At 43.9% G+C, this 21,581-nt stretch overlaps 3 protein-coding genes across 11 annotated transcripts; 2 read left to right on the top strand and 1 right to left on the bottom strand.

Annotated features, from left to right (window-relative positions):
- Positions 1–2,572: 2,572 nt before the first annotated feature.
- Positions 2,573–6,709, bottom strand: marchf5l (membrane-associated ring finger (C3HC4) 5, like). Of its 3 annotated transcripts, none has more exons than XM_027028833.3 (7): positions 6,083–6,709; positions 5,589–5,686; positions 4,906–5,108; positions 4,399–4,559; positions 4,055–4,229; positions 3,761–3,927; positions 2,573–3,640 (listed from the first exon to the last, which is right to left on the bottom strand). In XM_027028833.3, the coding sequence occupies exons 2-7, from the start codon at positions 5,615–5,617 to the stop codon at positions 3,485–3,487; spliced, it is 891 nt and encodes a 296-aa protein (XP_026884634.1). In that variant the 5' UTR covers positions 5,618–5,686; positions 6,083–6,709; the 3' UTR covers positions 2,573–3,484. The 3 variants fall into 3 exon arrangements, with proteins under 3 accessions (XP_026884634.1, XP_026884636.1, XP_026884637.1); XM_027028835.3 differs by having other exon boundaries at positions 6,070–6,709; XM_027028836.3 differs by having other exon boundaries at positions 4,429–4,559; positions 6,083–6,708.
- Positions 6,710–6,864: 155 nt separating this feature from the next.
- actr1b (actin related protein 1B) lies at positions 6,865–14,294 on the top strand. Of its 3 annotated transcripts, XM_035535726.2 has the most exons (11): positions 6,865–7,047; positions 8,120–8,184; positions 8,699–8,774; positions 10,142–10,267; positions 10,505–10,629; positions 10,728–10,944; positions 11,118–11,210; positions 11,303–11,477; positions 11,553–11,614; positions 11,715–11,755; positions 12,034–14,294. In XM_035535726.2, exons 1-11 carry the CDS (start codon positions 7,000–7,002, stop codon positions 12,134–12,136), a joined length of 1,131 nt encoding a protein of 376 aa, XP_035391619.1. In that variant the 5' UTR covers positions 6,865–6,999; the 3' UTR covers positions 12,137–14,294. The 3 variants fall into 3 exon arrangements, with proteins under 3 accessions (XP_035391619.1, XP_081558903.1, XP_081558904.1); XM_081702777.1 differs by lacking the exons at positions 6,865–7,047; positions 8,120–8,184 and having other exon boundaries at positions 8,700–8,774; positions 9,466–10,267; XM_081702778.1 differs by lacking the exons at positions 6,865–7,047; positions 8,120–8,184 and having other exon boundaries at positions 8,713–8,774; positions 10,059–10,267.
- A 320-nt stretch (positions 14,295–14,614) lies between these two features.
- Positions 14,615–20,467, top strand: kctd9b (potassium channel tetramerization domain containing 9b). 5 transcript variants are annotated; one of them, XM_027028840.3, is made up of 12 exons: positions 14,633–14,890; positions 14,971–15,092; positions 15,230–15,273; positions 15,350–15,446; positions 15,530–15,585; positions 16,421–16,549; positions 17,301–17,368; positions 17,490–17,585; positions 18,246–18,395; positions 18,553–18,658; positions 19,222–19,420; positions 19,874–20,467. In XM_027028840.3, the coding sequence occupies exons 1-12, from the start codon at positions 14,843–14,845 to the stop codon at positions 19,929–19,931; spliced, it is 1,173 nt and encodes a 390-aa protein (XP_026884641.2). In that variant the 5' UTR covers positions 14,633–14,842; the 3' UTR covers positions 19,932–20,467. The 5 variants fall into 5 exon arrangements, with proteins under 5 accessions (XP_081558902.1, XP_081558900.1, XP_026884641.2 ...); XM_027028841.3 differs by having other exon boundaries at positions 14,662–14,890; positions 19,222–19,355; XM_081702774.1 differs by having other exon boundaries at positions 14,622–15,092.
- The last annotated feature ends 1,114 nt before the right edge of the window (positions 20,468–21,581 follow it).

A 21,581-nucleotide genomic window follows, 5' to 3' on the forward strand; every position in this document is an offset into this window, starting at 1 on the left:
TGCATACGTGCTTATAGTCTGTGCATACACTGTGCTATGTTCAACTTCGATATGATTGAGGTTCATAAGTGTGCATCAGAAATCTGCTTATGATGTTCCAAATCTGCATGCCAACTGTCAGCCTTCACAAGCTTGTCTTGATCACAGTCTGCTCCAGCTGGGTTGTTTTTGGGAGACTGTGAGTTTGAACTCCGATTCTACCATACCAGTTCATGGCAGAAAGTCTATTGTCGTGCGTGTAGTCTGAGCATATCTGCGTGTAGTCCGTGCATACGTGCGTATAGTCTGTGCTTACATGCGTATAGTCTGTGCATACGTGCGTGTAGTCTGTGCTTACATGCGTGTAGTCTGTGCATACGTGCGTATAGTCTGTGCATACACTGTGCTATGTTCAACTTCGATATGATTGAGGCTCATAAGTGTGCATCATAAAATTGAGGTTCATTTATTTATTTTTGAGATAAACATATCCCAGATTTCTGTTTTAGATAACCGTTCTTGTTCAAAAACAGACCATGACATTCAAAAATCAAATAAAAGGTGTGCTTACTTATTTATTAAATATTGATTACTTTTACATAATTTAACCATGTGAATTATGTCATTTTATATTATTCAAAGAAATGTTGTGCATCAGTGTGAATCCTGTGAGCGCTGCCAGCTCACGTGGGGTGTGGTGGGTAAAACTGCATCTTGATGGCTTTCTCCTCAGCGCCTCAGCTCAAATGGTCACCAGTGGGACACCTCGGGTTAAACTCAAATGCTGTGATTAGTTCCTCTATTGGTCTCTGATGTTTCTCCAGCTTCTTGTATTCCTTCCATGGATGTTATACTTAACATAATTACTTCTGCCACCACTTCTGTTTCCAGCTCTGTATCTATTAACGTGACATTGGGTTGGTTCATCTAGTGTTCATTAGTCTGCCTGGATCTGCGGTATCCTATAACTTACTGTCCCATTGGTCCTGCCCATATCTCTCATAGATGTTCCTGTATACAGGGCCTGTTTCTCAGTATTTGCTATCCTGGTATTCCTGCTCTTATGTTTCACGCTTCTACTCTGCGCTGGATTATCGCTGGATATGCACTGGACTTCTTTGCACAGGTTGTACTTATTCTGGTTCCCCAGCAGAGGTCACTAAATACTCCAAACTGCTTAGAATTGTACAGGGAAACATGGTCATCATTGTGTGATCGCTTATACACATGATTACGCAAGGTCATCCACTATCCCAGTCTGATACTCCCTACACAGATTCATCTGCCAAGTGGCAGTGGTGTCTCAGTGCTGATGGTACTGAACTAGTAATCAGAAGGTTGCCAGTTCAGGTCCCACCACTGTCAAGTTGCCACTGTTGGGCTCCTGAGCAAGACCCTTAACCCTCAATTACTGAAAGTTGTATACAGTTGTATTTGTAAGTTGCTTTGGCTAAAAGTGTCAGCTAAATGTAAATGTTGATTTGTTAGCAGGGAGATATGACATTTGTGTTCATGAAAGAAGCTCATTTAGAGTGATGAAAACATTAAAGGTTTATAAAGTTGGTTGTGACATCTGTCAGTCAGAGAGGAGGAGTCCAGAGGAAGTTGATAGAAATCTGCTTATGATGTTCCAAATCTGCATGCCAACTGTCAGCCCTCACAAGCTTGTCTTGATCACAGTCTGCTCCAGCTGGGTTGTTTTTGGGAGACTGTGAGTTTGAATTCCGATTCTACCACACCAGTTCATGGCAGAAAGTCTGTATTGTCCAGTAGCGCATAACTGGTCCTCTCTCTGGGTGGAGAAGATTATGGTTTTGTTTGCTTCTCCTTTTGTTAGGGCATGTAGACGTGAACAATCAACACTCCTCTCCAAACCCCTTCAGCTGAGAGCTGAGAGGCCTGAGACATTGTGTAACATTTACTATAAACAAAATAAACTCCTATTTACAGGATATTATAGGATGACAGTTTTACAGTGAGGAGGTGTGTTATTGTGCAGTAGTGGTATATGTACAGTGAGGAGGTGTGTTATTGTGTAGTAGTGATATGTGTACAGCGACGTGTGTTATTGTGCAGTAGTGGTATATGTTCAGTGAGGTGTGTTACTGTGCAGTAGTGGTATATGTAGTGAGGTGTGTTAGTGTGCAGTACTGGTATATGCAGTGAGGAGGTGTGGTATTGTGCAGTAGAGGTATATATACAGTGAGGTGTGTTATTGTGCAGTAGTGGTATATGTACAGTGAGGTGTGTTATTGTGCAGTAGTGGTATATGTTCAGTGAGGTGTGTTACTGTGCAGTAGTATAGTGTAGTGGTATGGCTACAGCTTGGGCTACAGTGATGAAGGTCTGGCAGGTTCAGTTTACAGCACTGCAGCTCCTGAGGCCTGAAAAGTGTTATTTATAATAAACTGAACATTCTTAAATTATGGCAGCTAATCGAAGGTGTATTTTCAACTACTAATTTACCGCCACCTCCTAACCGTCATAGCTGATCTGATTTTTCACTCTGTAAACCTATTCCTAATTCATCATGAAATAATTCATCCCATGCAGTATAGAAAAGAAAAGAAAAAGATCAGTCACATCATAATAATTGATTTATTTATAAGGTGCTTTATTTTCTTCACATCTCTGACAGCTCACGTAACAGCCCCGCCAGCAGGAGCAGCCAATGCGCCAATAGCTGACCCTGGTCTACTAGCATTAACGTGCCCCTAAAACTTTGCTTCCCCAGTCAGTGTAAATCATTATTTAGTCTATTATTATTCTCGCGGTCATCTCAAATCTTTTCAGTCGAGCACAGCAGGCTACCGTAACCTGAGCGCCCTCTGCTGGTAAAGTCACATCTCTCATAGCAGGTCCAAGTACAAACCCGTCATTAAGACCCTAATAATTACAACCATAACTGTATAACAGTTAAACAGTAACGACCTCACTTCACCTAACAGCCTAAACTATCTCAAATTATAACTATATTCGTACTGTGTTGGCAGTAGCAGTTTTGGTTGTTACTTGGTCCTGCTAAAGTTCAGTAATATGTTACCAGAAAATTAGAAAATGAAATTACATTTTCAGGTCTACATTGTTACAGGAGTGGTAAACTGTGTTACATTACAAACCAGTCTGAGATCTGGGACATGTAATGTCCCCATCCAATGTCTCCATCTTTATTGGCTTATGTAGAGTGAATTATGAAGATTTGATAAGTAACAAAGAAAAACTTAACTTACAGCTATGTGATCAACCCTTTTCAACTACGATCGACAGAGGTATTGATCTGATATTCTATGACTTGTTAAATCAGGATAAAAAAGACTTCATAAACACATAAATCCCACAATTTAATAATGCCTGAAATAAAATAAAAGGATCTATAGTATAGTCAATATGGCCATGAGAAAGACTTCAAAATCATTTTGTAACCATGGAGAAGCAATAGTTTTGAGTAAAGTGATTACTGGATCAGGTTGTAAATCTGTGTAACCCAACAGCAGCCCGGCCCTTGTCAGTCATTCCCGCTGTCGTCGTCGTCGGCCGCGTCCTCTGACGGATTCTCTCGTTCGGGGTAGTTGAGGATGTGTCGGTTGGCCTGAATGAGGTATTGCTGCTGCTTGAAGTAAACCTTCAGCACCCCCTTGATCAACACAAAGGCAATGCCACCCTGCACAGACACACCCCACCACGTCACCACACGCCACCCTGCACAAACCACACGCCACCCTGCACAGACCACACGCGCCACCTGGTAAGAATAGGACAGCATGACCAAGGTTCCACCCACCAGGACAGTGCGCTGCAGACTGGAGGACACTCTGTGGAAGAGAAGACGCCCCACCAGGCTGGCGATGGAGGGGAAGACCAGGGCGCCGCACAGCGTCCGCGACACAGAGATGTGGTCTCCGCCATAACCAGCATCACCCGGCACTCGGGGGAGGGGTCGGCCAATCCCTGTGCAGAGCAACGAAGGGAAAATAAAGGAGTCCTGAGCAAACTGCCTAAACTCAGAGGTGTAACACCGTTATGCTAACACCACACAGACAGTAAACTCTAGCCATGAGGTTTCTCTCCACCATACCTGGGACAAGCATCTGGAGCTTGGAAGAGTGGCGTTGCCAGAGGCGCACCAGATAATCCTCCCAGCGGACCATCTTCCCCAGCACCAGCAGTACTGGGATGGTGGGTAAACCCATGAGCAGGAAGAGTGGGTCGGCTCGCTCCATCACATCCAGACCCTTCTTATGACCCACCACCTGAACAAACAGCACTGCTGTTAACTGCGTGGCCATACCCCACATCCCATACTGGGGATCAAAGCAAATCCGAGATGCGTTACGAGCTCTGATGCTCAGACTCAGATCCAAATGGCTAAAGATTAAAATAAACTCTAAAGAGAGTCAAACTGCAGAGTCCCTGACTCACCACTACAGGCCAAACCCTGCAGCGCCAAACCTGCATGACGGTGACAGCGCCATAGGTGACAGCTGACCAGTAGACAGTGCCCACCACCACGCCTGCAGCAGCAAATGGGCTGACCCTGGACAGAGCTCGGTCTACCTGCTGCAGGAAGTACACAACAAGGCCTGCCACACACAGAAAAAAAAAAAAAAAAAGTGAACAACAACAACATTTTACTTATGTAGGTCACTTTAAAACAAGTCAACTGCTGACATAATTGAAACATTAAAATCTAAAGCAAATTATAAACAGAAAGACATTATGATAAATGTAACTGGATAAATAGATTCAAATAAAAATAATAAAGTATAAAATGAAGTGTAAAAATTAATTGAAAAAAAGAACATTAAATAAAAATAGAATAAAATAAATAAATAGTATAAAAATTTTTTAGGAGATTATTTTTAAAAAATAGTTAAATGATTATACAGCTAATAACTGGTCTTCATGGCAAGCAGCTGGCATACTCACCCATTTTGGGGAAGACTATTCGGTACTCGGTGCCACACTGAGGGCAGCTTACAGACCCGCCCCCGTTCCCCTTCTGCTTCTCATCCAGCCAGCGCTGGAGACACGCCTGGTGGATCCACTTGGTGCAGCCCTTACAGCGGCACGGGCTGACCCACTCAGCCACGCGATCCTCCCTCTCTGTGGCAAAGCAAACCCAACAGTGCCTGAGGAAGGAAGCACAAACACTGGAGTTCATCTACAGACAGACCCAGAGTTCTGCTACAGACTGACCCGGGTTTGCTCAGGACAAGCTAACAGGCACTTTCATGCACTTTCCTCAAAGCAAAATTACTGACCTTTTCAAGACTTTTCCATTTGGCTTTTTATGTTCTTGACTTTCTATAGTCACTTTTCTTGTTTATATATAAACTTCATTAAGTGTATTATGTGAAGAAAAAGCATAAAATGTGATGTGTGTCATGGAGACTCAATCACACCAGAGAAAAGGGAACATCTACAGGCTTTTTAATTACTTTGTTCTCTCAAAGGGATTTAGAATCTTCATTATTTTAACACCAAAAATGTAATTTCTATACATGTCTTGAAATCAGGGCTTTTTTCTATTCTACACTGGTAAAGACTTGTCACCAGCGCTAGAACCTGAATATTTGGTGAAAGTTCACCTTTCTCTAGCTGCAGCTCACCTCTCCGGAGGTTCATCTACAGACGCCATCGTGTGTCACGTCGAATCATCCGAGAGAAGTGCGAACATCAGCCTGAGGAGACTCTCCTCCACGACGACCTAACGACGAGGAAGGCTTAGAAAATACCACCTACATGTTGCTGAACTTCCATTCAAGCTGATAACTAGCTAGCTAACTATTTAGCGACATTATAACTTGGAGTTAGACGTTCAAGTGTTAACTAACCTAGTTAAGATGAGTGTTAGTTACGTCTTCTGACCAGGTAGTTAACGCTGACTAAGCACCGCTAACATTCAGCTAGCGTTAGCGGTCCTAGTTATTTATATTTGTTCTCCTAACTAAGCTAACTCTATATCCGTCTACCAGATAACTGACCTAGCTAGCCAAGTTAGCCTAACCGAGTTAACGTTCAGATGGAATCTCAGTCCCGCTTCTAGCGAGTCCGCTGGTTTTGATATGACTGTAGGGGGAGCAGATGTACCTCAGACCCTCACCTGAAGATCACGGCCCGGTGTACCTTCGCCGGTTAATAGCTGTGTCGCGCTCACGGCCCGGTGTACCGTCGCCGGTTAATAGCTGTGTCGCGCTCACGACCCGGTGTACCGTCGCCGGTTAATAGCCGTGTCGCGCTCACGGTCCGATTAACCGTCGCCGGTTAATAGCTGTGTCACGCAGATACGCGCAGTAAACTGACTTCCCTCCACTTTTTCCGCAGGACAACGCCAGCGAGCTAGAAACCTTCCGGGACAGACACGCAAAATAAAAGTCTTACCGAGCCCACATGAATGTAGATCTCACCCCAGCAGTCAAGATGAAACCTCAGTGTGAATAACCACCGTGTTAACGGCTCAACACAGAACCGCAGATCCCCTGTGCATTCACGCCATAGGTCTGGCGATTCGTGGGGAAATGACCAGATAAATTAATAAACACAGTTAAAGTGAAAGTTCGTTGCCTCTGTAAAAGTTAAAGTCTTGTAATTTAAGTTATTTACACTTAATAAATAAGTACTTCATAAGTAATATTGCACCAAAATAACACGAATCCTCAGACTGTCAGGAGTAAAAACATCTAGGCTGAGCAACTGGGGTAACTGGTCTGCAGCGTATAATAAGATATTTCCACTATGTCGCCCAGCGTTGAAAAAGATATTTCCACTATATCACCGAATTTAGAAAAACTAGCGTCCTCACGTTGGAGTTACATGGCAATCCTATTGGCTGACGATGCTGCCAATCATCTGACGGCCAAGCGTACTGGCTGTCTCCCCATAGTTAGGTTGACGAGGCACTGGAGAGGCTCTGCATTTCTGCTGATCCGACCGAGGCGCTTATTTTTACATGAATAATACACCTCAGCGTGGTGTTGGTAAAATAGCTGATTGAAGAATAACCCAAACAGCAGATTCATAATGGAATCTTATGACATTATAGCAAACCAGCCGGTTGTAATTGATAATGTAAGTATGATGTCACCCATCCCCACCCTAGCTAGCTTAGCTCCGCTCTTCTTCGCGCACCCGCTAATGACAATGGCGCTCTATGCTAGCTTAGTTTAGCTCAGCTCAGCTCAGATCTGACTAATTTAGCCATCAGCGGTAACGTTTAAACCGCGACGCTTCTCTGTAAGGCGCAAGTTGAATTTGCTATTCATCACAAACGTTGTCTCCTGTACGTTAATCTTTTTTTATAGGGAGCGACGATTGCTATTTAGCATAGCTGGCTGGACCAAACAAATAAGTAGCTAGCCAGGCAGTTAGCGTCCTGTTGGATGGGTTGGATTCGGGAGTCTCTTATTTTATCAGACCGTGCACAGGTATGTTACCAGTGCATCGATTGTACAGGTGTGTTACCAGTGCACGGTAAGAGTGAGCGCTGTGCTGTGACAGAAGGCAGGCTAGCGCTAGCCCGTTAGCCGTTAGCTGGGTTATTCGCTAAAATGGCTGGCTAGTCTGCCGGGACTCCGCCTTGCAGGGCGGCATTTACACACACGTAGCTTGTACGTACCAAGTCGAAGTTTTTATGAAGTCATTAAAACAAATCTACTTTCCAGTAGTAACATTTGAATTGCGATATTAGCTAACTAGCGAACGTATTAAGATTTGTGAGAAACGTCCTGAAGCTAAAGCTCGGTAACTTACTTGATGGAGTGATTTGGCTCTGAGGACACAACCGCAGTCTTGATGTGTTTTGATACAAGAGTCAATCTTATTTTTCATTCTTCCCGTTTTTTTTGGAAAAACAATTGAGGGAACATTTTATTTCCACAAATGATGTTAGTTTGTGGCACTTCATTGTTTACTTGGTGAAGTGAGTTTGATGTGTAACGGACACTTAAAAAAGTTTTTCCACTTTAACGATATTGTGACCGGGTGTAAGTCTAGAATGAATGAGTTGCGTTTTCCCTCAAGCTTGATCTCCTAGATACAAACAAAGGTCTTAGACAGTGGAGGGTTCACCGGTTCGTGTGAGCCAGTCCTGCCAGATCGCTGCCCTTCTTTCTCATTTCTACAGCTCTTTATTTCCCTGCAGGGCTCTGGTGTTGTCAAAGCTGGGTTTGCTGGAGACCAGATTCCTAAATACTGTTTTCCAAATTAGTAAGTTCTTAATTTGTCTATGCTTACATTATGGTTTAGACACTTAATTAATTACTTGTAATATTGTGAAAATTCTGTAAATGTTTTGTATGATATTAGTGGTGCTGATTGCAGGCTTTCTGATTAAGTGTTGATATATAACACAGTAAATAATATGGACAGTAATGGTAGTATTGCAGAGGAGTTGGTCTTAAATGAGGGTCACTGACATTTTATCTGTTTGTGGTTTTCAAAGTCCTGCTACTGTACAAACTGGTTGTCAAATTGGTAAAAATCAGTAAAAAAAGAGAATAAACTAAAAAAAAAAAAAAAAAAAAGCCAGTTGGTGATTGTAAGGACGCAGTTATACTGCAAGCACATACATGTCTTTTCACATTAAAATCAGTAGGTGACTTTCATGAGCATCTTATATATATATATATATATATATATATATATATATATATATATATATATATATATATATATATATATATAAAAACACTTTTTGATGTCTCCTGTAATCAAATCTTAGTGTGGGACGACCCAAGCATGTCCGGGTGATGGCTGGGGCCCTCGAGGGGGACATCTTCATTGGCCCTAAAGCTGAGGTGAGACAGGCTGACTCTTAAAGCTGAGGTGAGACAGGCTGACTCTTAAAGCTGAGGTGAGACAGGCTGACTCTTAAAGCTGAGGTGAGACAGGCTGACTCTTAAAGCTGAGGTGAGACAGGTTGTGGGGCTGTCATGATATTATATTTTTACAACAGTTATTACATTATTGTCATAATATTTAGAGGAAATTAGAAAAAATATGTACAAGATGCTGCTCCTTTAAGAGAGATTGAATCCGCAGATCATGCCCCGAGCATGCCCTGATCATGCCCTGATCAGCTGAGTTTAAAGGAGAGAGCTACAGCTCCTTAAGCATTAGGTTTTTGTGTTGTGTGTGTACATGGTCTAGAGTGAGTCACTGATGTTTGTCTAATTAATGTATACTAATTAAATACCAATGTATGTGCTAGAGTTAAATGTTTATTAGCCTATGGTGCTGATATGGTATTGATATTAGCCTTTGATATTGATCTGCTATTGAATGTTTACTACTTGTCTCAGTGTCTGGTAGTATTTCTTTGTATAGATTAGTATTAACCTGTTCATAATTGAAGTAATTGTTGATGTGAATTTGTTTGTTGATATTGTTGAGCTAAGTGGTAGACTATTAATACTATGACAAGCTAAATATAGCTGTAATCTTAAACCATGATAAATGATATAATTCCTCTTTCCTGTATTATTTCAGACCACACCATGACTCAGTTGCCACTACCTTGTATGAAAACTATATGGTGTTTCAAGCCTAGTACATTTCCAAGCATACCATGCAAACATCTGCCTTAGTCACTGGCACTGGACTATTTACAATATTATCATATATGTGTTATTAACACTACCATAATAAAAAGTATTTCATTTTAAAATATCACAGTTATTGTCAGTACTGGTATATTGCAGCATCCCTAACAGGTCGAGTCTTAATGCTCAGGTAAGGCAGGTCGAGTCTTAACGCTCAGGTAAGGCAGGTCGAGTCTTAACGCTCAGGTAAGGCAGGTCGAGTCTTAACGCTCAGGTAAGGCAGGTCGAGTCTTAACGCTCAGGTAAGGCAGGTCGAGTCTTAACGCTCAGGTAAGGCAGGTCGAGTCTTAACGCTCAGGTAAGGCAGGTCGAGTCTTAACGCTCAGGTAAGGCAGGTCGAGTCCTAACGCTCAGGTAAGGCAGGTTGGATCTGGCATATTAAACCTTGTTGTTTTACTGTTTGTTTGTCCTGTGTAGTATTTTGTTATTTATTGCACTGCAGACAGCATCTGCATTGAGCTAACTTGATTATATACACAGACACACTGCTAACGTCAGCTGAGTGTGTGTGAGTCTCCTGCCCTGTGTAACCTGGTTCTCCATGCTTGTGCTGCATGGGGCAGGAGCACAGGGGGTTGCTGTCTGTGCGTTACCCGATGGAGCACGGCATCGTGAAGGACTGGAACGACATGGAGCGCATCTGGCAGTATGTGTACTCCAAAGAGCAACTGCAGACCTTCTCCGAGGAGGTGCGCTCGCCTGGACTTTTTTACGTTATTAATGCAAACACCTGTTACGTTTGGGTAAATGTTCGAGTAACAACATGTCATTTCACAGAGCTGTGCGTGTGTGTGCGTGTGTGTGCGTGTGTGTGCGTGTGTGTGCGTGTGTGTGCGTGTGTGTGCGTGTGTGTGCGTGTGCGTGCGTGTGTGCGTGCGTGTGTGCGTGCGTGTGTGTGTGTGACGGGGCATTCTTTGCTCCCACAGCACCCGGTGCTCCTGACAGAGGCGCCGCTGAACCCCAGTAAAAACCGTGAGCGTGCAGCGGAGGTGTTCTTCGAGACCTTCAACGTGCCCGCGCTCTTCATCTCCATGCAGGCAGTGCTCAGTCTGTGAGTCCGGGACCCAGGCACGCCCTCCTGTCTCACCCGAAACTCATTTTCCTCTCCGGCTCTTTTGTGACCGTTAGTACCGGCGTCTTGGTCTGCAGATATGCCACGGGCCGAACCACGGGGGTGGTGTTGGACGCCGGAGACGGGGTGACGCATGCCGTTCCCATCTATGAGGGGTTTGCTATCCCGCACTCCATCATGCGAGTGGACATCGCTGGCCGGGATGTATCCCGTTACCTTCGTCTGCTGCTGCGCAAGGAGGGCTACGACTTCCACACCTCTGCTGAATTTGAGGTGGTGCGCACCATCAAGGAGGTATGACAGTCTGTTCTGAGTGTTTGGGGGTTATTCCAGATTTATGATCTAATCTGTAAGTGTAGGTTTCTGTTAGGAATGGGCTCCTACACTGGTAATCCTTATAATTCATTACAGTACTAAAGTCTGAGACTACACCTGCTGTTCCTGTAATGTCATCCTGTGCTTTGCAGAGAGCCTGCTACCTCTCCCTAAACCCTCAGAAGGACGAGACCCTGGAGACAGAGAAAGCTCAGTACACCCTCCCTGATGGAAGCACTCTGGACGTAAGCCATGGCAAACCTCTCAGAGCCATATCCTATAAGTACAGACTCGCTGTTTTGCTGTTTGAAGCGTGAAACGTGTTGGGTGTGTGCAGATCGGACCGGCCCGGTTCCGGGCACCGGAACTGCTGTTCAGGCCTGACCTGATCGGGGACGAGAGCGAGGGGATTCATGAAGTGCTGGCCTTCGCAATTCAGAAATCTGACATGGACCTGCGACGCACACTCTTCTCCAACATCGTCCTGTCTGGAGGGTCAACACTCCTCAAAGGTGCCATGTCCTGGTGTGTGAAGTGATCAGATGTCTTACTGTCATGAGCTGCTAACGTTTGCCTCTTCCTTCCAGGGTTTGGTGACCGATTACTGAGTGAGGTGAAGAAACTTGCGCCTAAAGATGTGAAAATCAAGGTGACAATTATAGCATGTTTTCCTGGAACAAAAACATCATGATCTTGTGTTGCTTTGTCATTTTCTCACACTCTGGTTTTTACTTCATTTGAACTTCTAGATCTCAGCACCACAGGAGAGGTTATATTCCACATGGATAGGGTGAGTAATCCCAACATTTCATTGCAGATATTTTGTATGATTTTATTGTGTGAATGTATCTTTAGTCAGGGCTCCAAGCTAAATTTAATGGTTTATTTCTTAGCATGTCAATCAGATCAATCAAATTTTATGGTGAAAAAATACAACTTTAGTGTAGCTTAGCTTATCTTATTTTAGTTTATTTAAATTTTAGTTTGATTTATTTTAGTTTAGATGTGTAGTTCTTCATCCATGTGATCGTTTCCCGCGGTTGACTGATGTCCTGTGCCCGTGTGTAGGGGATCCATCCTGGCCTCCCTGGACACCTTTAAGAAGATGTGGGTTTCTAAGAAGGAGTATGAAGAAGATCGTGTCCGTGCCATCCACAGGAAGACGTTTTAATAGGGGACCTGTCCCTCTGGCCTTCCTCTCCCTGGTTCTCCCGCCCTCTGCCTCAAGCTTGACCTTTCTCCTACCCATTCTATACTCCCACGGGGACCCTGCCCCTTGCCCCCTGCCCTCCCAGGCTTGCAATGCCTTCTGTTGCTCCGAACCCCTTCTCATCGGGACTCTTGCTGTTGGGGGGGGTTTGGGCAGGCAGTGTGTGTTCAGTCGACACCCTGTTAGTACCCATCAGTCACACAAACAGCTTTTCAGGGCATCAGTCACCACTATTCACTCTCACTTAAATTACTGAAGGTAAATTCTATTCCATGCTTAAGTATTTATTAGACTATTTACCCTGCCCTGTCCAGCGGTTTTGTCTGCTCCAGGAGCCAGCTGGTGATTTTTGGTGCAGTGTGTTCCCTGTCCTAACACGCTGTTTACGCTTGGGTGAACCTTGCAGTTCAGTCAGCCATGTTAGTGCAGGTGAAAGCTCGGCTGTGCTGGAGCACGGCAAACCCTGGGCATTGCCGTGGCCCTCCAACACACACACAACCTGGAATTGATTTGGATGGAAACGGAAGGTGTGAATGTTTTACTCTCTTGTAAAAATGTCATTCCACAGATGAAGAGGATGGTTTTTCTCTCTGTAATGTGGTTGTCTCAGTTAGATGTGACCCTGTGGATGTCTGTCGTAGAAGTCATGATCGTAGTGCTTCTCTTTGGTTTGTCATTGCTTGTTAGTGTCATGGGGTTGTCGGTGAACCACTGCTCTCCACCACTACAGTCCTATACAGGTAGTTGGTCCATTCCACTTCGAGGGATGCTGTATACTCAGATTCTACATACCTAGCTAGATTTGTTGCTGCTTGAAATTTTGACCGGTGTTACCCTGAGTATGCTTTTACTGTGGAACCATCAATATAGGACGGATGTAAAGACTTTGGGATGTGTTGCTTACTTTTTTTGTTTACATGCTCTGAACATATTTATAAACTTTAGTTCCAAACTCCATGCATTTCCACCTAGTAGTCCACTTCATCAAGGCCACCCCAATCCTGCCCAGCACGTACGGCTCTGAGGGGATTTATGCTACTCCCAAATAACCTTTGGTTTCTTGTCATCTCCAAACAGCAGAAGGTGTTGCTTAAATCTTTGGTAGACATATTAAATGAAGGATGCAACTGATGACAGGCTTATTTTGTCCAGTAATTGTTATTCTTGTGATACACTTCCTCTATAAATAACAAATAGCATGATCAGAAACCTTTATCTGTGATTCTGAATTTCGTGGTCCATCTAAAACAATGAAGCAGACACTAAAATAATGGAAACACCAGCTGGGTCACGATTTTGCAGAGACGAGCTTAAAAAACCCTTAAAACAACACAATAGAGATAATGTCCAAGAATCTGATAATGTAGACATTTAAAAGAGGTTTTGAGTTTTTAAAGAACACATTAGAATGTACCGAAGTTATGTGACATTTTGTACAAGATAAATGTGGAATGACAGCAGAGGCTTGTTGAAAAGGGGAAACATGGATAGAAATGTAAAAAAACCCCACTTGAACACACATCTAAAACACGAGTGCAGAAGTTAACCCTTCCTAGCCAAGGTACAACTGCACTCTTACCTGCTGGGGACTGAAGGCTCTCATCTAAAGACATAGAACAACACAGTGTGATGAGACAGGTGTGTGTAGCCTTGGAGAAAGTCAACCATATTGTTAAATGCAGATCCCAGCTGTTTTATTGATTTTTTTAATTTTTTTTATTTTTTTTTTACTTTTTTTTTGGGGGGGGGGGGGGAGTAACAACTGTCGCTACGCTGAAGAGGAAAAACCCAACTCCTAATTACGGATCTGTGAAAGAGCAAGCAGGTGTTTCCATTATTGTGTTTCAGCACCTGGTTAAAGTGTGAGGAGCTGGTCTGCAGCCTGCCCTGCCTGAGGCAGGACTGCACTGGCTTTACCGCAATGTCCAAACATTGTCCTTTTTTCTTTTTTCCTTTTTTAAAGAAATAATCATCAGCCTTGTGTACAGTGCATTGCTATTAAAAATGACTAAAATGTACAATATTGTTCCTTCAGCTGTTGCTTTTATTTTCATTTTGTAAATTCATGATGATAAATAAATTAATGACCGCTGTCTGAATTCAGCGCTTTCCTCTTCAACACAGTCAGTGAATTTTTGTCTGTTTGTGTAAATGCCTTTTCGTCACTTGGGTTTTTTAAAAAGTGTCAAAAAAGGCTTTCATAAGCAGGATGTGGTGAAGAATACGCTGAATAACACTTGAAACGATTTTATTTCATCTTTAGGATGCTGACATGACTGACAGCGCACATAAAACAGAAAGGTGGCAATAACAGCTGTGAGGATCAGCGCAACACAAACACGAGGAAGCAATACGTCTACACCTGTTACTGGATTACATTTACCATTTACTATTAGATATTTATTTCTTACAGAGACGCACAAAACGATATTTACGTTTTATCGATATCAGGCCATGTCTAGGGACTTTTATTTTGAAAGCCCGCACTTGCCGATATAACGGGGTTGGTGCGACAGGTTGTCTCGCGCGGGTGGTGCCGGGCTGCCGATGGCGTCGTGCTGTATTTGCAGCGGTTTCGCTTTGGTTAACTAGACAATTAAATAGTTAGCAACGTGCATATATACTAACGCATCCTTATGTTCATTAAGTTGTCATTTTAGTCCAGATATGCGAAGAGTGACACTCTTTGTAAACGGAACGTCTCGCAATGGCAAGGTAAGATGAGAGTTGAGGTGGGAACTGTGTGTAACCACGGGGGTGGTCACGAGCATGTCCGGGTCCGCGTGCGCTTTCAGGTGGTGGCGGTGTACGGGACTTTGGCAGACTTGCTGTCTGTTGCAAGCACCAAGCTGGGAATCAGAGCTACGAGCGTGTTTACCGGGAAGGGAGGCCTTATCGACGACATCACCCTCATTCGGTAAGTCAGCGTGCTGGACTGGTCCGATCGCCTTCATTAATGTTGTTAACGCAAGTCGAGAATTTAAGACCGGTATAGTAGCTACATCTGCACGAGGAAAACGGCTTCATTCAAATAGTGTTTTTTTTCTGCCGTAGGGATGACGACGTCCTGTATGTCTCCGAAGGCGACACGTTTGTTGGTGGGTTTAGGGCCTTTATCGCTCTAATTGTCCGTCTTCGTCCTGCTGTTACTGAAATGGTGGGTGCACATTACAGCCCCGCTGCGCGAGCCGGAGGTGTCGCAGTTCCAGTGTCACGCGCACACGGACTGGCTGACGCTGAACGTCGGGGGACGCTGCTTCACCACCACGCGGTAACGTCGTAACACGCCCGCGCACACGTGTCGGTGTCGGTGTCCTACTGCTCTTCTCATCGCCCTGGTGTCCTGTTTGTTAGGAGCACGTTGGTTAAGGAGCCAGAGAGCATGCTGAACCACATGTTTGGAAACAAAGGTGAAGAGATGTGTCCCCCCCCACACTGTGCAGCTGCGTAAAAGTTATTTATAATGTAGCTATATTATTAAAGTAACTACCGGTCAACAGCTCACACAGCAGAATCACATTTGTGCCCCTTCCCAGTTCTAGTTATGACACCTACACAAACACACCAGATCGGCATATGCAGATATTGGCCATGAATGACCACAGGTTCTAGTGTAGGGCAGTAGATGAGCCAGCTTAAAATGGTTTAAAATGGACTGCACTTCTTTTAAGAATATTTAGTTTTCTTTTCAGGCAAGTGAACAACTTTCAAAGGTTTTCCAAAGATGAGACACACATTTCAGGTCTGAGGCCTGGTCCCCAGTCAACAAAACAGAAAAATAAACTTCTTTACTGAGAAGATAAATTTGAAAGTCGTCACACACTTAACATTCTGTGAAGGTGGAGCTTGACATTGTGGGGTGAAAAAGGCCAAATGGATGTCTAATGAAAAGATTGTTTCAGTGTGTAATGCATCAAATCACCAGAGGGGCTGTGACGCTACAGCTCAGCTCAGCCAATATTTATGACCTTTAGGTGGTGCTGTTGTTCTTGGTTCCACAAAATTCCAAAGTAATCTGCTGCAAGGTATTTCACCATGTAACAGCAAATAAGAATGTGGATGGCAAAACTGAGAGATTATTCTGATGTCTTGATTAATTGAATAACAGTTGTGTATGCGCATGTGCCCTTGCTGTGCTGTGTGCTTCAGCACTGCTCACATGCTGTGTGTGTGTGTGTGTGTGTGTGTGTGTGTGTGTGTGTGTGTGTGTGTGTGTGTGTGTGTGTGTGTGTGTGAGAGATGCAGACGTTTGGGGGAACAAGCAGGACGATCAGGGTGCATATCTCATCGACCGCAGCCCAGACTACTTTGAGCCCATCCTCAATTATCTGAGACATGGCCAACTCATCGTTAACGATGGGATCAATCTTTTGGGTAAGCATTTGCAGACGCCTGGTGGGACCTCCGGCACGACCTGGACGTGTTTCTGATTTCTTGGCTCCTCCTCTGATTGACAACGGACGTTACAATAGCAACAATATAAACCATAAAGAGCAGAATAAGTAGTGAGGGAGAAATACAAATAAAAAATAAGCCATGACTGTCTATTAGAAAACTAGAATAGTTTTGCATGAGAGCGTCTGTCAAGGGCAAGTGGTACTAGGAGTCGTATCATGAGTATAACATATAATAAACACTGACAATTCTTTTTATAATTAATAAGATTGATACAGACTAGGTTAATGTTTGGCTTGTATGGGTGCCCTACATGAGAATAAGACTCAAACTACAGTTGTTTCCAAACTTGAGAGCTTGATTAATTTTGCTTCTATGAATCGTGTGTGTGTGTGTGTGTGTGTGAGGGAGAGAGAAGGAGAGAGAGATGTGAACTGGACTCGTCTCTGGTGTCAGATGTTAATGCTGGTGTAAGACTTTTGGTCATGTGGACGTGGCTCACACAACAGTCTCTGTGAAGCTTTGTGTTGGTGGGGGTTGGAAGGTTTTATTTATATGGTTTCTTTTTAAATTATGTAATACATTTGTGAACTGAGTTTTGTGCACTGAACGTCAGGTATTTTATTTGAAAATGAAATGAGAGTACACAGCCAAAACAATCCTGCCTTATTGCCTCGTAGAGAAGCCAGTAAGGGTTAATGCGTTCTTGCACTACTGAATCCTTTCACAGGCGTTTTGGAGGAAGCGCGATTTTTTGGAATTGAGAGACTTGCTGAGCAGCTGGAGAGCGTTATCAGGGCAAGTGGAGCCTGTAAACACACACACCCTGTAGACCAGGACCAACACCGCGCACACAGACTCAATGCTGTTGGCCCAAGACCGCACACAGACTCGACGCTGTACTTCTCATGTCCTACAGAACTCCCAGCCTGCAGATGATCACTCTCCTCTCAGCAGAAAAGAGTTTGTTCGTTTCCTGCTTGCCACGCCAACCAAATCGGAGTTGCGCTGTCAGGTGCTGCATTCAGTATGACAGAACATCTGAGATTGATGTTTGATGTTTAATGTGGTTTATCTGATTATTCATGCTAACTTGATATGTACTATTTTGGCCAACCTTCCAAAATCAGCATTAAATGGTGGTATGAACCAAAGATATCAGATAAAGCAGATTACACACACTATCAGCATTTATCTTTAGCAGTAAACACACATGCCACAGTTCCTGTGAAACCTGCTCTAATAAACCATTAGAGTACCTTAACAGAAATTCTTAACAAACTGAGATTAAAACTCGAACGTTTACATCATATTCATAATGATTTTCACTGGATTTATTCCAGTTTGTCCTTGTCATCTGTTCACAATGTTCCAGTTTAACACCACATTGATATGAAAGTCGTAGTGTTTTTGTAATCAACACCAGCATAAAGATACAGGCGACACAATCCTAGAGTTAATGTTAGTTAGGGTTTAGGGGCATCTACTTATTATGGACCAACCAAAACAGGAAAGAGGATGTTAAAAATGACAAATGTAAACAAGAGGAAACTTGATCTGTTTTTTAGGATCAGAGACAAACACCAACAGCCCAATTGGTTTTCAACCATGAACAGTACATTAGCAGGATATTGAGTGTGGGTTAGCGATACAGTGAGCATGTTTGCACCCTTAGGGTCTGAGTTTCAGCGGAGCAGACCTCTCCCGGCTGGACCTGCGCTACATCAACTTTAAGATGGCCAACCTTAGCCGCTGCAACCTCACGCATGCCAACCTTTGTGGCACCAACCTGGAGCGGGCAGACCTGTCTAGTGCCAACCTGGACGTAAGCTTGGCTCCAGTGTCCAGAGTCTGGGGGTCGGGGTAGCTAGCTTGGTCTGAACTGCATTCGGACCCTGACACTTAAAATACCCGCAGACATAACAGCTGTCTCATGCTGATCTCGCGCTGATCTCACCTGTATCTCGGTTGTTCATCACCAGGGGGCCAATTTGCAGGGCGTGAAGATGCTTTGCACCAACGCTGAGGGGGCTTCTCTGAGGGGCTGTAACTTTGAGGATCCTGCAGGACTCAAAGCTAATCTGGAAGGTGAAGGTTTCTCTCCATCTGGTGTGCCGTGGTGAGCTGCAGATGTTTAATGGGGGAGAAATGATGTGGCCCTACAGGCAGGTTCAGTGCTGTGGTGACGAGGGTTCTGGGGATGTGGGTAATGGGAGATTTTCAGAGCAGCTTTTCTCTGCGTGAAACTACTGCTCATTTCTGGTTTCTAATGGGGAAATTCGACTTCTCAGTGTGACCAGAACTGTCAGAGCGGGTCGGAAGCCCTTTTAGACTTCAAAGGAGAAATGCTTAGTAAAGATTCAAAAAGGTTTTGAGGAAATACACCCACAGAGATACAGCCAAGATGTCTTGTAAAATTCCCTCAGGTGGAAAGTGACCCATGTTAAAGGTTTACTGGAGTAAACCAAAATTACAATGATAAATCTTTAATAATGTGTGTTGCTGTTTCTGTTCTACAATGTTAAATACTTGGCCACCATCACTGTTGTATTCAGAATCTCAGTGGTGTCATTTCTAAAGTAAATGAATGCTGTACCATGTGCCGTTCCTTGTCGTCTTGTCTCCTGGTGCATGTCTCACTGGTGTTACAGGTGCCAATCTGAAGGGCGTTGACATGGAGGGCAGTCAGATGACTGGCATCAACCTGCGTGTGGCAACGCTGAAGAACGCCAAGCTGAAGAACTGCAACCTCAGAGGAGCCACTCTGGCAGGCACAGACCTGGAGGTCAGACCACAGCTGCCAGGGTCAGGGTCGGGGTCGCGGAGAGAGTCCACTAAAGTCAGAGCACGGTTAGCGTTAGCTTTAGCATATAGCATAACATTAGTGAAGAGGCCTGGTGCTTGAGTTTGGAATGTGTCTGTATTTATGTAGCTTCAGAGATGCTGAGTTGCACTGAGCTACAGGTAGCTGTAATGTTAACCAGGTGCAAACACACACATTAGTTTTAGGCCTTTTACTACATTCAAACTTGCCACTAACGAGACCAAAATGAGATTTACACACGTCAGAATAAGAACATGAAGAATCCTGCAATTCTAAGGCATGAGTTTTCAGACATGACTGTGGGGCGTGACTGTAGTTGATGTGTTGAGTTCCTCCTGTTCGGTTGTCTTTAATCTCAGTCTTTGATGCGTGGTGATGGTTTGAGAGGTGTTTGATTATTTTTTCAAATTAATTAATTAATTAATTATTTTATTTTTTATTTTTTAAACCCTGCATTTGTCTTCTGATTCCTCATGCAGAACTGTGATCTGTCTGGATGTGACCTCCAGGAAGCAAACCTGCGTGGTTCCAATGTGAAGGGTGCCATCTTTGAGGAGATGCTGACCCCCCTCCACATGTCGCAGAGTGTCCGATAACCACATCATCTCCACCACCCTTCTCTTTCTCCACCTCAATCCAAGCTGACTGCTTTGTCCTGGGCGTGGCCACCTGGTAAGGCCAGTGTCCTGGGCGTGGCCACCTGGTAAGGCCAGTGTCCTGGGCGTGGCCACCTGGTAAGGCCAGTGTCCTGGGCGTGGCCACCTGGTAAGGCCAGTGTCCTGGGCGTGGCCACCTGGTAAGGCCAGTGTCCTGGGCGTGGCCACCTGGTAAGGCCACAGTGGTCGCCTCTTCCAAAGCGCCCATGCTCATCATGTTTGTTAATAAATACGATGTAAAATGGACTTGATAAAACATTTACTTTGCTCAGCTACAGACTGAATTGTTGTGTGTTTTAGATTGTATTGCTTCAAGAAACTTTTCAGTGCTCGACTTTGTATGCTGTGACTTGGGACCAAATTGTAGTGATTTTCACCTTTTGTGAACTGGCTTGAAATAAAGTGTCAAACACTGGAGATTTTTTTTTGTTCTGTTTGACATGTGGTTTGTTGGTCAACATGCCTCGTTTCCCTTTTTGGTGGTTCTTGTGTGTAGTTTCTTGTGCCTGTTGGTGATTAATACATTTATTATATTATTAATTATTTCCTGGGGAGTGGGTTCCACAGCAGGCGACCTGGTACCTGGAAAGCATGTGGAAGCCACGTGATCCCCTGCCTCGTCTGGGTCTGGCTCAGGTCGAGATGGTCTCAGAATGCAGACGTGGCCGCAATACCGTTTAGTGTGGGATGCTCTCATGGAGGTGACACGCTGTAGGAGAAAAGGAGACTCTAGTTTGGCTGTCTGCTGGCTTGTTTGAAGTAAAGGTAACTCCTGCATAAGGGGCTTGACATGTTCATAACTGAAGCAGTCACCATTTTGCGATGTTTCTCTGGTGAGTATCATTGAGTGATTATGGTTAGATGTTTCAGAAATATTAGTACATGTTCCTAATGAGTATACTTCTGGTTCCCTTTTTAAAAAACAGGAGATCTGGGAATTATTGGCTGACATTTTCAAACATGTTTGGTTTTTAAGGATGAGTTCTCTGGAACTCGAGCTTCATTAGAAAAGAATTGCATCGTTTCTTCAATTTGGTTTTGTCACCATTTGCCTTGTTGGTAATTCTGTATTATCGACTCTGGTATTATTGCCACTTCATATTTCAATACAACTCATCTTGTATTCATTTTTACATGTAAGCAAAACATTTAAAGGTACAAAACTGTATAAATGTCTTGGTTAACGGAGAACAAATTCAGCAGTACACTGTTCCTCTCCGGTTAACAGATGGAGGCACAGTAAGATGCAAATAATTAGTTTGTTTACTGAGAGGAGTAATATTATTTGGATTTGTTCTGTGATGAAATATTTCAACCATTTGTACTCGGGTGTGTGTAAGTCATATATGTAGCGCAGCACACTGGGTCAACTCAGCAGTGCAGTGTAGTGCTCTCGGTCAGTAACTAGTGTTAACCCATCCTTAACTCCAGTCCCAACCCTAACAGTACCCGTGTTGTGGTGTCTGTTAAGTGTTGGAGGCTGCAGTACGGTTTTGTTGGGCTTAAGGCTCATGGTAATCAGTTCCAAGGT

This window comes from Electrophorus electricus, chromosome 19 (genome assembly GCF_041902795.1).
Source record: "Electrophorus electricus isolate QZ-2024a chromosome 19, ASM4190279v1, whole genome shotgun sequence".
NCBI lineage: Eukaryota > Metazoa > Chordata > Actinopteri > Gymnotiformes > Gymnotidae > Electrophorus > Electrophorus electricus.